Consider the following 15,179-nt stretch of genomic DNA (forward strand, 5'->3'; position numbering starts at 1 on the left):
GATGTATTCGTCACATTGCTGCTCCCACACAATATATTCTTCCACCGAATTCACCCTTGCGGATTGCTCCAACAAACTTGCTTCCAATTGTGCATATTTCTTTACTTGAGATGTACTTCTTGAACCTCTGACAAAGATATTGACATAGTATGCCTCTTTACCATCATTTTTACTTAATCGTAGAGATCATTGGCACTCGAGTATGTTGCACTTTGTGATTTTGTTACGTACGAATGATGTATCGACCTTGAAATTGATACATTTTTTGCACATTTCGCGAGATTCATCTCAAGATGAGAGCGGCCGTACATTGGCGCTCGAAAATTTTAATTATGTTGCATTTTCTTGTGATTTTGTTACATATGTTTTGAACACCTGGGGATGATATCATAGCAGCTGTACATTGACGCTTGAAATTTTGAATATGTTGCATTATTTTACATTTAATATTTCATTGAGGATGATGTCATAGCAGTCGTACATTGACGCTTGAAATTTTGGATATGTTGCATTATTTTACATTTAATATTTCATTGAGGATGATGTCATAGCAGTCATGCATCGGCGCTTGAAATTTTGAATATGTTGCATTATTTTACATTTAATATTTCATTGAGGATGATGTCATAGCAGTCGTACATTGACGCTTGAAATTTTGGATATGTTGCATTATTTTACATTTAATATTTCATTGAGGATGATGTCATAGCAGTCATGCATCGGCGCTTGAAATTTTGAATATGTTGCATTATTTTACATTTAATATTTCATTGAGGATGATGTCATAGCAGTCGTACATTGACGCTTGAAATTTTGGATATGTTGCATTATTTTACATTTAATATTTCATTGAGGATGATGTCATAGCAATCGTGCATCGGCGCTTTGATGATTGGTTAAAAATATTTTTGTGTCAGCAATAATCCCCACCCCATTGCTTTGTATCAATAAAAACTTGTAATAATGATTTAGTATTGTATCAATCACTTATGTGAAAGGTTCTTTTAAAAATGTACTCCGCCAGCATGAATTATTACGTTCCAAAACAAAAAATGTCTAAGAATACAAGTGACAAGTAAGTTTCGATTCTTTTTTTTTGTTGTTAAATAATGATTTTTAAATAATTTTTGAAATATTGTTCTAATTATTTTTATAGCATTCAGCGTGCGACTCGTATACTTGGGCGAAGATATGCTCTAACCGCAACATCCTATAAATATTTGGAAATAGGAATCAGCGTCGGAATAATATCCTATGTGGAATTGGCTCTCGGTGATAATCGAGGCAATCAAATAATATTACCCATTGAAACATGGAAATCTCTAATGCGGAAACGAGCAGACATTGAGCAGCTAACTGAAACTCCGCTATGGATTAGTGATCTAACACTCAAAGCGGTTAACATGTATACTTCAAAAATTATAAAAATTACTTCATCTGATAATTCTTTGTACATGAAACCATCAACGTTACTACATTTATTCGATTTCGACAAATGTATTGATCATATGTATTCCTGGCTGTGTGAGAATACTCATAGTGTTAATGAAAAATTTAAACAATTTGTAAATATTTTACAATGTGATAATATCCGCGATGTGGGCAATGCCGCAAAGGCGATACGTGATAGTAATATGTTTAATAGCGAATCACTTATAGATTGTGAATTGATAATTTGTGCTATAAATGAAATTATTTATAATGCTTGCAACAAATAAATTATTTTACTGTTAAACTGTGTGTTTAATTATTTCTTTCCCGCCCCTGTTCTATATGTATATGAATAGTATGTATATGAATAGTATGATGTGCACATGCATTATCAGCAAAACTCTTCAAAAAATGATGAGTTAGATGATACTCCAGTTAGAACAGAGAGATGAAGAGAGATGTAGAATTAAAATCAAGAGGGGAGCAACATTATAATATGTGTCCCATCATAAAGTTTCTGATAGTCTTGAATGTAAAATGGTTAGAGAAGTTGTGATGGATAGAGAAGAGGTGGTGGATGATGATGATGTGGTGAATGATGATGAGATGATAGTGATTGATGATATATCAAACGTTGATGATATATCAGACGTTGAAATGGACCGTGAAAAGGCATTAAGATATAAAGTTGAGCCAGTAACTTCGGTAGTGAAGTTGTTAAAAAATCGTGAAATTGGTCAACGAAGTCCTAATGCAAAATCGTTGCATCAGTTTTTACGAGATCGTGAAAAGAAAACATTGAATGCCTGTTCTTGCAAGCATTCGTGTTTTATGACATATCCCCTATATTGTTCTCCAAAAAAGCGCAAGCTTCATCATGGCGTTTTTTGGAAGATGTTCCATTGGGTGGACTAATATTTACGCGTCCAATAAATCTGACGTCAAAAGGCTGAGATTATCATGTAAGTTATAAATTAAATTAAATTAAATATAAATCAAGTTATCTATTAATTATAAATTCTTAATAACATTTTCTGTTATGCAGGAGTCCCCGCCCAGCAGTCCCCGCCGCTTCTCGCAGCCACCATCGCGCTGCAGTAAATTTTATATACTTTTTTACATTTTATATTATATTTTATATTTTATATTATATTTTATATTATATTTTATATTTTATGTATTATTATATTTTAACACACACACACACACACGTACACACACAAACATTTTGTAAAATATACACACACACACATAGTTATATAATAAAAATTATTTTAAATATTAAAAATATATAGTTTATTTTAGATTAGATCTTCTCCCCTTCCTCATCCTAAAAATATTAATTTAAAAAAAAATATTATTAAAAAAAAGTCTCTCTCGCGTCCGCCTCTCGCGCTCTCGTTCGCTGCATCAGCTCTCGCGCTCTCCATCGCCGCATCGTCTCGCAACATCTCTCTCTCGCTCTTGTGATATCTCTCTCGCGTGCACCTCGCGCTCTCCTTCGCTGCATCAGCTCTCGCGCTCTCCTTCGCGTCATCTCGCTACCTCTCGTCATCTCGCGCTATCTCTCTCGCTCTTGCATATACGCCTCGCTGCAACACCTCGCGCTCTCAATCGCCGCATCATCTCGCTACCGCTATCTCTCTTTCGCGAACGTCTCTCTCTCGCTCTTGTGATATCTCTCTCGCGTTCGCCTCGCGCTATCCTTCACATTCCTCTCTCCCCGCGGACCCCTTACCCAAAAAGTTTCATGCGGTCTTTCGCGGATTCCCCTCTCCCCGCAGACCCCTCACCCACAAAGCTTCATGCGGTCTTTCGCGGACGCCTCCCCCTCCCCGCGGACCCCTCGCGGACCCTAAAATCGCGGACGCTTCCCCCTCCCGCGGACCCCTCGCGGATCCTAACCTCGCGGACGCCTCCCCCTCCCCGCGGACCCCTCGCGGACCCTAAAATCGCAGACACTTCCACCTCCCCGCGGCCCCCTCGCGGACCCTAACCTCGCGGACGCCTCCCCCTCCCCTCGGACCCCTCGCGGACCCGTCACCTAAATCGCGGACGCTTCCCCCTCGCCGCGGACGCCACCCTCTCCCCGCGTGACGTCATTCCCCCTCCCCGCGTGACGTCATCCCCCCGCGCCCTGGGTTCCCCTCGCCCCTCACCCCCCCTCATTGCCCCATGGGTTAGAACCGGCCTAGTATCACTACTTAACAAGTTAGGTCCAATGTGAAGGAACTTGTTTAGATTGTCTCCCGACGGCAGCGTACTCGACCCGTTGAAGACGACGCCTAGCTTAGTCGACGTGCTAGCCGCTCGTAATACGCCGTGATGAGGCAGATAACACGTCCGTTGCGGGGATCCTCTCGAGGTAAGTGTGTCGAGCGTCATGTGTTCCAAATCCTTGTACAGCTGCATGAATTCGACGTACATTGACCGGAAGGTAGAATCTCGTTCAAATTTTTTCTCCATGTGTTTTAGAACTCGGATAGAAGCGTTCCTCGTTCCAGAGAGATCGGGTAGTGGCTCGATCGTCGGTAGGCGCACGATGTAGCGACCGTCGGATGCCCGGGAATGGGTGAGGCGGAAATGCTCCTCGCAATCGATATCCGCCTTAGAGAATGGCCTCGTAGCTGGTAGAAGCTCCTCCGTTTCCCAAAATCGTCGCACCAAGGTCGTGAGGTCCTCTTCCGCCTGGCACTGGAGGCTGCTGACGTGCGACCTGGTCACCTTCTCGCCGACGGTTCCTGATAAGATCCACCCGAGCGAGGTCAGCTGAGCAACGGGCTCTTTAGGATTGCCCTTACGCAGACCTTGGCTGAGGATAGCGGCGTAAACGTCTGTTCCCAAGAGCACGTCAATGGGATCCGCTGCACCGAAGTCTGGATCTGCGAGGTCTAGTCCTTGAAGATGGGGCCAAGATAGTGCTCCGTCGTCCAGTCTCCCAGCGTAGGCGGTGAGCTTCGGCAATATTAATGCGTTGATGGTCATGGAAGTCCCTCCGGTCCGAGGCTGTATTGTGATGTCAACTCGTCCTCTGGAGATTCCCGTCTTTTGTCCGCCTATGCCAAGAATTGTGACGGAAGCCGATGAGCGAGGTAGTCTCAGCTGCTGCGCGAGTCGTTCGGAGATTATCGAGGACTCGGAGCCTTGATCGATGAGTGCTCTGGTAAGATGCCAGGTCCCATGACAGTCGGCAACGCGTACTCGAGCGGTCGCGAGAAGTACCACCACTCGTTTAGCGGACGAGCGTTGAGTTACGTGCGTCGTCTTGGAAGCTTCGGTGTCACGGAACGCGTCGTGGAGCGACGTGTTCCGCAGGCATTACAGTTTTTCTTGGAAGCACACTCAGAAGATTTGTGACGACCCAGGCAGTTAACACACAGATTACTACTTACAATGTGTTGCTTTCTATCAGCGGCCGACTTCCCCCTGTAGTTCTCACAAAACATGATGAAGTGGTCAGCCTGACAGAGAGTGCAGCGCCCGCGGGCGTTTTCAGTTTTGGTTTCCTGTCTTCGAGCGTGGTGGCTTCGCGTGGATTTAGATCCTCCGCTCCCGTTGCCAGTTTTGCTTGCGCTACTGTCGATCTTCGCGGGAAACATCGCTTCGAGAGTGTGCAACCGTCTTTCGAGATACTGCTCTAAAGCCACATAAGTCGGTGGATCGGTCGATTCGCTAATGGCAGTCTCCCACTCGCGTCGCGAACGTGAGTCGAGAAGTTCGACGGCGAGGTGTACGAAAAGATCCTCACAGCTATCCACCGGTCGACCGATACTCTCCAATGAGCTAACGGTCGTCTTGACACCGTGGAATAATTTTCGAAGTTCGGTAGCGGATTCTCCCTTCATTTTTTGAAGCGCCAGGAAGTTAAAAAAATAAGCACGTATTAATAATCGCTTGTTCTCGTAGTAGCTGGTTAGCGTCGTCCACGCTTTCGTGTAGTTTTTATCAGTGGTAGTCAGATCCCGTATTAGAAGATCAGCATCGCCTTGTACGCAGCTCTTCAAGTAATGTAATTTGTCCACAGGTTCAGTAGCAGTATCTCGTCCGATCAGCGATTCGAAGAGATCTCTGAAGGCTGGCCAATCCTCGTACTTGCCTGTGAAGAACGGTAGTTGGATGCGCGGGAGCGTCGTGCGCGACGCGGGCGAAGATGTCTTGGTAGACGGATGCGCGTTAGCGGCGCGTTCCTTAGCTTCAAGGCCCCGCTTCGTATCCAGCAACAGCCCTTTATTCAGGAGGTAAGCCTCCTCAGCGAGAGCAGGTATGTCTTCTGTCAGATAAACTTCGTCAGCAAGTTGATCCACATGATCCGCCAGCTCATCGTTCAGGGTGTCAAATTTAGCCCAATTTTTTTCGAGAGCTTGTAAACGTGCCTCGACGGCTCCTATCGTGACCTTGGGGACGCCGAGTTTCATCAAATTCTCGTGAGCGCGGGTGATTTTACCGTAGAGTGCCGTCGCGGCGGCTACAGCCGATTCCACCTCCGTATCCATTTGTCAGTATAGTTCCAGGTGGAAGCACTCCGCAGCACGTAAGAGAGTCACACCGCAGTTTCGTTTGCACTATGAAGATGCGCCGGTCGTGCAGTATCCGGCTCGAAGGACCACTTAATGTTTTTAATTGAAGCTGGCACGATAAAGGAATCTCACTCAACGTTACTCACAAAAATAACATTTATTCACTTTCTGTACAAACTTAAATTGAATCACTATAATAAGCCACGACAAGCAATTTAATATTAAACAGAGTTTTTAATATTTTTCAGCTCCGCGAGCAACGGGAAGAAATAGTTGAGTAAGGAACGATAGTCGTTTCGCGAAGCGCGCTACTAAGATAGTGTCTTTTGACGGTCGTTCGAGAGATGAATTTATACTGTTTTGTTTTCGAGAACAGTCGAGATCGTCTCGGAAAGATTTCTACCCGAGCAGTCGAAGTCTCCTTTAAATTCGTTTATTATTATTCGTCCTCTCGATCGGCCGCCTTTGTTTTCGCTCTCGCGCGAGAGGCGCGTTTTTTCGCGCGCGGCAAGGAGCGTGTTGTCGGAGCGGCGCGGGGCAAGAGACTTCCCCGCAGCCGCGCGCTATGTTCGATTATCCTTTGGAGTATTTCAATATAATATCTTGTTCTTCAACACTGTTATAAAATAACTGTTTTAAAAAACTGATATTTGTGAATAACGATAACTGTTATAACCGTTACTGAAAAATAACTATTTAGCTCATTCCTACTGTAAAGTTGACTCTAAAAAATAATGTCATTTTAATATTATACAATATAATTTAATTGTACAAATAATTAAATATTTCTAAAAAAAATAATGATATCCAAAAATTGCGTCAAATAAATAAAAATTTATGTTATAAAATCTTTATTATTATTATAAATTACAATATAATTAAAGTAGGGTGTATAGTTAAAATAATTAAAATAGAGTTATTTTTTATAATTAACTAAGCACAATTGTAATATACACACATCATTATCATATAATATGTCTTTGGAATATATTTTATTATAAAAAATTATATAAAATAATGTAAAATAAACAATCATATGTATACATTCCAATAATTATATATATTTTGAAATGTTTAATAAAAAAAAGATAATATAAAACAAAATTACAAATTTACACCAAAATTAAAAATTAAAAATTTATACAAAAAATTAAAAATTAAAAACTTATGCGAAAATTAAAAATTAATACAAAATAAAAAAAAATTAAAAAATTTTAGTTAAAAAAACTTGGTTCTGCTAAATTAAACAATATGCTAATAATATAACGTATTTACTCTACATTTATGTTCCAATTAATTGTTCCAATTGCGCCAAGTTTTTTAACTAAAATTTTTTTATTTTTTTTTATTTTGTATTAATTTTTAATTTTCACATAAGTTTTTAATTTTTAATTTTTTGTATAAATTTTTAATTTTTAATTTTGGTGTAAATTTGTAATTTTGTTTTATATTATCTTTTCTTAAAACATTTCAAAATATATATAATTATTGGAATATATACATATGATTGTTTATTTTACATTATTTTATATAATTTTTTATAATAAAATATATTCCAAAGATATATTATATGATAATGATGTGTGTATATTACAATTGTGCTTAGTTAATTATAAAAAATAACTCTATTTTAATTATTTTAACTATACACCCTACTTTAATTATATTAAAAATTAATAGATAAACGGGCTAATAAGAGCCGAGCGCGGATAGAAGCGCGACAAAAAAAGAAACGAACTTAGAGTTAAAAAATTAATTTATTCAAACGTTTCGGTCCCTGATTCGGGCCATCTTCAGTAAACTGTACAAACATAAAAAAAAAAATAAAAATAAAAAATAAAAAATAAAAAATTGAAAAAATGGCAAAATTGTTTAACAAAAAACGGTGAAGAGATGGTAAACAGAAATTTAGTATAATTCTAATGAAAAGGAGGACCAACTTGAGATAGAGAATAATTAAAATTAAAGATAAAAACAATACGTACATAAAAGAAAGAAGAATGATTCAAAAGATGTATAAGGATCGTGCGGCAAAAAACGGCGAAGGGCTCCGCAGCCAATGTATAATCGCAACAGCGTCACCTCTCATCGTACCAAACGGAAAGAGGACGTTTGTAAATGCATATTGTTGCAAACCTGTATTGATTAAGGAAAAGTTGATCGAGCTAGCAAAGAAACACGAAAGAAAGAGGCAACTTACCGATGCTAAAAACACAGAGGCCTACGGGAACGTACATATAATCGCCCTTGTTAAACGATACATCGCGACTGGTCTTTAAATGGAAAGATGAGATCGAGACAATAATATAAACACAGAATGAGGTCGACAGGAGACAGATGATAAATGAGCGCCCGCTTCGCTTTAGATATTATACATATTTTCTATCATCGGGAAATATATATGATCTAAACGCTCCGTGTCATTTTGTAAATTGATGCTATTTTTTTGTAATTTAATGTGAATCATTTCGGACACGAGTCTTTTCCCTAGAATCGGCTTCTCATCCAGGATCTCCACGCTGTTTCATCGCTTGATTCTACGTACTTCTCCTTCAATGGCGTATACTATAGACAAACATTTGGCACCCCCATGGGCTCACCGCTGTCACCGATTATTGATCTAACGTTACAGGACCTAGAAAACAAAGCGCTTGCGAACTTGCCGGTTGCACTTCCTTTCTATGTTCGATATGTCGATGATGTCGCGTTGGCGACCCCCTCCTCCATGCTCAAAGACATATTAAGGACCTTCAATTCCTTCCATCCGAGACTCCAGTTCACAATGGAGGAGGGCGTCGATAATCGACTTAACTACCTGGACGTCACTGTTATTGTTAACGATGGGAAGTTGGAATTCGATTGGTTCCATAAACCGACGTTCTCCGGGAGATATCTAAGTTTCGAATCGCGACACGCTCTTTGCCAAAAAAGAGGCACAATTTTCTGTCTCACAGATAGAGTCTTCCTCCTGTCACATCCCAGGTTCCATAGAAAGAATTTCGAACTCGTTATAAATATTTTGCTCGACAAAGGGTATCCAGTGCAGTATATCTTTGATACAATTAACGAAAGATTGAAATTTCTGTTCGCGAAATTTAAGGAGAAAAATAATTCGTCTCTAAGTAATAATGACACAAGCAAATCAGAACAGCTTCCAACCACTTTCTTTAACATTCCGTATGTCCCTGGCATTTCCGAGCAATTTAGTCGTGCAATTCGTGATTTGGATACAAAAATATCATATACCGGTAGCAATAAGCTCAACAAGTTTATTAAAGTGCATAAAGATAGCTTGCCGAAAGACCTTCACACGAACGTTGTATACAAGATCTCCTGCAACAACTGTGACGCTTCTTATGTCGGTCAAACGCGCCGTTTCCTAAAAACGAGAATAAGCGAACACCGCAACCACATCAATAGAAACACGACGCAGCGCTCGGTCATAACAGACCACAGACTTCTAAACCATGAGTTTGATTGGAACAGCGTGGAGATCCTGGATGAGGAGCCGATTCTAGGGAAAAGACTCGTGTCCGAAATGATTCACATTAAATTACAAAAAAATAGCATCAATTTACAAAATGACACGGAGCGTTTAGACCATATATATTTCTCGATGATAGAAAATATGTATAATATCTAAAGCGAAGCGGGCGCTCATTTATCATCTGTCTCCTGTCGACCTCATTCTGTGTTTATATTATTGTCTCGATCTCATCTTTCCATTTAAAGACCAGTCGCGATGTATCGTTTAACAAGGGCGATTATATGTACGTTCCCGTAGGCCTCTGTGTTTTTAGCATCGGTAAGTTGCCTCTTTCTTTCGTGTTTCTTTGCTAGCTCGATCAACTTTTCCTTAATCAACACAGGTTTGCAACAATATGCATTTACAAACGTCCTCTTTCCGTTTGGTAACGATGAGAGGTGACGCTGTTGCGATTATACATTGGCTGCGGGGCCCTTCGCCGTTTTTTGCCGCACGATCCTTATACATCTTTTGAATCATTCTTCTTTCTTTTATGTACGTATTGTTTTTATCTTTAATTTTAATTATTCTCTATCTCAAGTTGGTCCTCCTTTTCATTAGAATTATACTAAATTTCTGTTTACCATCTCCTCATCTTTTTTTGTTAAACAATTTTGCCATTTTTTCAATTTTTTATTTTTTATTTTTATTTTTATTTTTTATGTTTGTACAGTTTACTGAAGATGGCCCGAATCAGGGACCGAAACGTTTGAATAAATTAATTTTTTAACTCTAAGTTCGTTTCTTTTTTTGTCGCGCTTCTATCCGCACTCGGCTCTTATTAGCCCGTTTATCTATTAATTTTGAATAGTCAGAGCCTTGATATTATATGTTTATTATTTAATTATATTGTAATTTATAATAATAATAATAAAGATTTTATAACATAAATTTTTATTTATTTGACGCAATTTTTGGATATCATTATTTTTTTTAGAAATATTTAATTATTTGTACAATTAAATTATATTGTATAAAATTAAAATGACATTATTTTTTAGAGCAGTTTTTTTACAGTAATTTAAAAACTGTTTTTTGTATAACACTTTTCCACATGGGGCGCGTAAACTTGACGCTCTTTTTTTACCTTTTTTTTAAAAAGGTAAGTTTTTTTATGGATATCATTCATTTTTGTGGTATATATTTATTATACATTTTAAATTAAAGAAGCAAAGAACGGGGACGGTGGCGGGCACCGTTATATTTCATCAAAATACGACGGTCCTCTTTGTTTACAGTAAATACACTCGTCAACAAAATTAACGCATATGTATTTTAAGTCAAAATTTCGCATAATTTCAAATAAGCATAACTCCGCTAAAAATGATCGGATTTGAAAAAATTTTTGTTCACTGTCAAGCTTGAAGTCTCTACTTTAAAAACCATTCGTCAAATTTTTATTTATCCTCCCTCCCCGTACGCCACTGCTTCAAAAGTAAGGACGTGTTTTGTCTCTAAAAAATTGCGTACTTTGACGCACTCCACGGAGTGGAATAAATTTTTTTCGCAAATCTTATCATAACTATCGTAAAATGTGGACTTTTTACTACAAATTTAAAAAAAAAGCAAAGTTCGTACGATTTTTTTTCGCGGAGTTATTACATATGAAAGTTACCCATACATTTTTTCCATTTACCGCCAGCATTAGTATTACTCAACACGCACCACAAGGTTGTTGGTTGGATTTGGCGCATATTGTGTGTGTGTGTCTGTGTGTGTGTATGTGTGTGTGTATGCGCCCACGCGTACGTGCGTGTAAATTTGGGCTCAAATTCCTTAAACAACAATTAGAGCATGCATTAATATGCGTGAACGTATAGAAGAAGTAATCTGAAGACGAGGCGGGAACACACAATTTTGAATGAGAACATTCCTACATTTCCCTCTCCTAATCATACGCACGCACGCATACGCATGCACGCACGCACACAAGATGAGTTATATAATTCTATTTTTAAGTCACAGTGTTCACGCGCGATTAATTGAACAGAATATGAAGCATTGTTCACGAAATTGTCGCTGATTAATGAGACATTTCTTTATATTGGATTGATCGAAATGAAATTATTAAATAATTAAGTATTAATTAATTAAGTTTGATATTACAAAAATGTATTTTTAATGAGAAATTTAATATATAATTGCTTTATTTTATAAATTTTATAATACCTTATATATATTATGTATTAGTCATCTTTTGTAAAAATATTATATAAACATTTTTAGCACCTCTAGGCCACTGTTTTTGTTTAACTTGCGCATCATCAACTTCGATCCAAATATTATAGCGTTTTTCACTGGGAGAACTAGTGCGCACTGAGTGCGCACTCGCCGCAAGCAACGTGTTTCACTGGGCGTTTCGATGCGCGCTGTTTCACTGGGAAGTCTAGTGCCGAGTTTTTGCACTATAGTGCGAGAATTCGGCACGAGCTCCGAGAGAACGGTTCAGTTTAGTGCAACATGGCTGCGCGGGATGGTGACAATGTTTCAAATTCACGGGATACACGATTAGCATTTGGACTATTAAATTTGCTTTCTTCGTCATCATCCAGTAGTGAAGATAAAGATGATTTATTATTAAAAAAAGATCCGCAGAAAATTCCAAAGATCGAAAACTTTGTTCAAGTGGTGCATAACCTTACGGATAAGGATGTAAAGTACATATATATTCATTGTTTCTGCAGAATTAAATTAAAAATTAATCTTTAAATTAATCTTTAATTAAATTATGTTATTGTTACAGTTCAAAAGTCATTTTCGCGTTGCAACAGCTTACAAAATAATAGAAATTTATGAACATTCAAGATTCTATCCATTTGATCGGAGTCACGGAGGTAGTGAACCTGCCACCGCAGAATTGGATATTTTATCATTTTTGTGGTAAGTTGATATTTATTTGTATTGAACTACTACTCATAATTTCTTTAATAGTAATTGAACACTCCATAGGTTTGCTGGGAATAAAGTCTGCCTTAGAGATGTGTCGCAAAGATTTGGAGTATGTCATGCAACAACTTTCAGGCAAAACGACTGAGTACTTAATTTTATAATTACATGGCTCCAAAGATCATAAAATTTGGAGACAACGAAGTTTCTGCAAACGAGTTCTTACAAGTATGTTGATCTGAAGATTATTAATATTTTTTTGTAATATGTATATATGTATATAATTCTCTCTCTCTCTCTCTCTCTCTCTCTCTCTCTCTCTCTCTCTCTCTCTCTCTCTCTCATATTGCAAAGAATTGTACGCGTAATGAAACATGTCACAAATGTGCAGGAAATCACAAGGTGAGTGAATGTACAGCGACAAAGAAAAGATGTATAAATTGTAAGTTTAAGATTCAAACATACAATTTGAAAATAAATGATGAGCATGGCGCACTTGATCCGGAATGTCCGACTTTCAAGAGGGCGATACAGGAGGAGAAGAGGAGGGCCGGATGGGAGGAAGATAAATAGCAACTACAGAAGGAAACGGAATTAATACTATATACAAATGCGCAAAGTTTGATGGCGCATAAAGACGAGATACAGCATCAGATTATGAAGAAAATGAATCCTGCGTTCATAGCATTATCAGAAACCAGAGTGACTGCTGAAATTGAAGACTGTGAAGTGAACGTACCGGGGTATAGTATGATTGGATGTGATGCTGAAAACAGAAATACAGGAGGGGTTCTTTTATATGTAAGGGACGATATTAAATATGAGATAGTATTAGTAAAAAAGTTAGAAGCGAATTGTTGGTGTGCTGCGATTGAGGTGAAAGATAAATTGTATAAAGGAGTGATAACAGTAATATATCATTCACCGAGTTCATCGCATGGTGAGTTCGTGAGATTTCTGGAGGATATAATAGAAGAATTAATAATACGGGGAGAATGTATAGTAATAGGAGACTTTAATATAGATATTATGTTGGACTCGTTTTATACAAAGAAGTTACAAACGACAATGTTGAGCTTAGGCATGAAACAATATGTAAATAAACCGACGAGAATTACGAAAGATAGTAAGACAATTATAGATTTAATTTACGCTAATAATAAAATAGAAGTGCAAGTAATTCATGAACCTAAAATAACGGACCATGCGTGGTTAAAAGTTGATCTTAATGCGAATAAAATTGATAATAAATACAGAGAATTTAATGCTAGGAATTTAAAGAGTTTAATGTAGATGAATTTATTAAATTAGTGGAAAATAAATTAGGAAAAAGCCAAGATATGAATGTCAGTGTGAGAGCGAAGAAACTTGTCGATAATATAGTAGATGCGTTGGATGCTACAGCACCTAGAAAAAAATTTAGAATTCCGAAAATATGGGAAGGGAAAAAGTGGTTTTCGGATGAAATAAAGGAAGCAGCGGCTAAAAGGGATGAGGCGCACAGTAAAGCGTTGTATGATGACACGGATGAAAATTGGTCACAGTTTAAAATCGAAAGAAATGCAGTGGTTAAACTAATCAGGACAAAGAAAAAAGAATACTATGAAAATATGATAGATCACAACAAGGGAAATCCGACATCTATGTGGAAAACCTTAAAAGAAATAATAAGGGGCGAACCAACGGGTACAAAAAAATAGAGAATATAGATTTTGAGATATTAGATAATACTGAAGGGTGCAATATAGCTAATAAATTTAATTTATATTATATACAGAGTATTGAGAACATAGTAAAATCTATAAGTAGAGATAAGTTAGGAAGTCCAGGTAAAAGAATTATTTTTGTTATTGAAAGCGAGGGAATAATGGAAAATTTTGAGATGATTAGAATAGAGCATTTACAAAAAATTGTTATGGAACTACCAAAAAAGAAAGGCACGGAGGAGGGATTAACTAGTGATATACTTAAAGCAGTATTTTATGTAATAAAAGAGGAATTTATTGATATAATAAATAACTCTTTGAGGGAAGGTTGCTGTCCAGAAGGTTGGAAAACGTCTACGATAATACCGATTCCAAAAATAGAAAAAGCCAGAAAAGCAAGTGAATTTAGGCCTATTAATATGTTACCAATATTCGAGAAAGTATTAGAATTAGTAGTTAAAAAGCAAATTGAGGCGTATTTAGAAGATAACTGTATTATAACAGAACATCAGTCAGGTTTTAGAAAACAGTATTCGTGTGAAACAGCGATTCAAACAGTCATTGACGAATGGAAACTGGTAGTTAGTGAGGCAAAAATGGTGGGGGTAATTTTCATGGATCTCAAGCGAGCATTTGAAACGATAGATAGAGAAAGACTGTTAGAGAAATTATATCAATACGGAATTAGAGGAACAGCTTTAGAATGGTTAAGATCATATTTAAAGAATAGAACACAGCAGGTACGATTTAACAATGAATGGTCTACATTATTGGCCACAGAATATGGAGTACCACAGGGATCTGTATTAGGACCTTTGTTATTTATAATATATATAAACGATATAATTAAAGTCTGTCCGGAGGGATGTAGTATAAAAATGTTTGCAGACGATACGCTAGTGTATGTGACTGGAGGGAGTAGTGCGGAATTAGAAAGAAAAATGAATATGGCATTTGTTACAGTGGAAAGATGGATGAATACAAATAAGTTAAAAATGAACGCAGGGAAAACGAAATATATGATAGTTCGAAGTGTACGAAGAGAACTGAGAGGTAACATTACACTGAAATGTTTGGATGGAACGGAGATAGAGCGTGTGGAAAGAATGAAAT

The 15,179-nt window shown here is 37.7% G+C and overlaps 2 protein-coding genes across 2 annotated transcripts; one reads left to right on the forward strand and one right to left on the reverse strand.

Annotated features, from left to right (window-relative positions):
- Window positions 1–2,349: 2,349 nt before the first annotated feature.
- LOC145946871 (uncharacterized) lies at window positions 2,350–5,924 on the reverse strand. The gene is made up of 3 exons (XM_083056623.1): window positions 4,824–5,924; window positions 3,696–4,536; window positions 2,350–2,366 (listed from the first exon to the last, which is right to left on the reverse strand). Exons 1-3 carry the CDS (start codon window positions 5,922–5,924, stop codon window positions 2,350–2,352), a joined length of 1,959 nt encoding a protein of 652 aa, XP_082912749.1.
- A 2,614-nt stretch (window positions 5,925–8,538) lies between these two features.
- LOC145946872 (uncharacterized) lies at window positions 8,539–9,591 on the forward strand. Its single transcript, XM_083056624.1, has one exon. The coding sequence runs from the start codon at window positions 8,539–8,541 to the stop codon at window positions 9,589–9,591; it is 1,053 nt and encodes a 350-aa protein (XP_082912750.1).
- The last annotated feature ends 5,588 nt before the right edge of the window (window positions 9,592–15,179 follow it).

Source organism: Prenolepis imparis, unplaced genomic scaffold (genome assembly GCF_030444845.1).
Source record: "Prenolepis imparis isolate NDT839.2.m4 unplaced genomic scaffold, iyPreImpa1.0 SCAF_25, whole genome shotgun sequence".
Lineage (NCBI taxonomy): Eukaryota > Metazoa > Arthropoda > Insecta > Hymenoptera > Formicidae > Prenolepis > Prenolepis imparis.

Excerpts from the sequence above, each read along its gene's own strand:
- LOC145946871 (XM_083056623.1), bottom strand. The coding sequence starts at position 5,924 with ATGGATACGGAGGTGGAATCGGCTGTAGCCGCCGCGACGGCACTCTAC. Across the intron at positions 4,537-4,823 it reads CTGATAGAAAGCAACACATT|CAGCTGAGACTACCTCGCTC; the intron begins GTAAGTAGTAAT and ends CGACTCGCGCAG.
- LOC145946872 (XM_083056624.1), top strand. The coding sequence starts at position 8,539 with ATGGGCTCACCGCTGTCACCGATTATTGATCTAACGTTACAGGACCTA.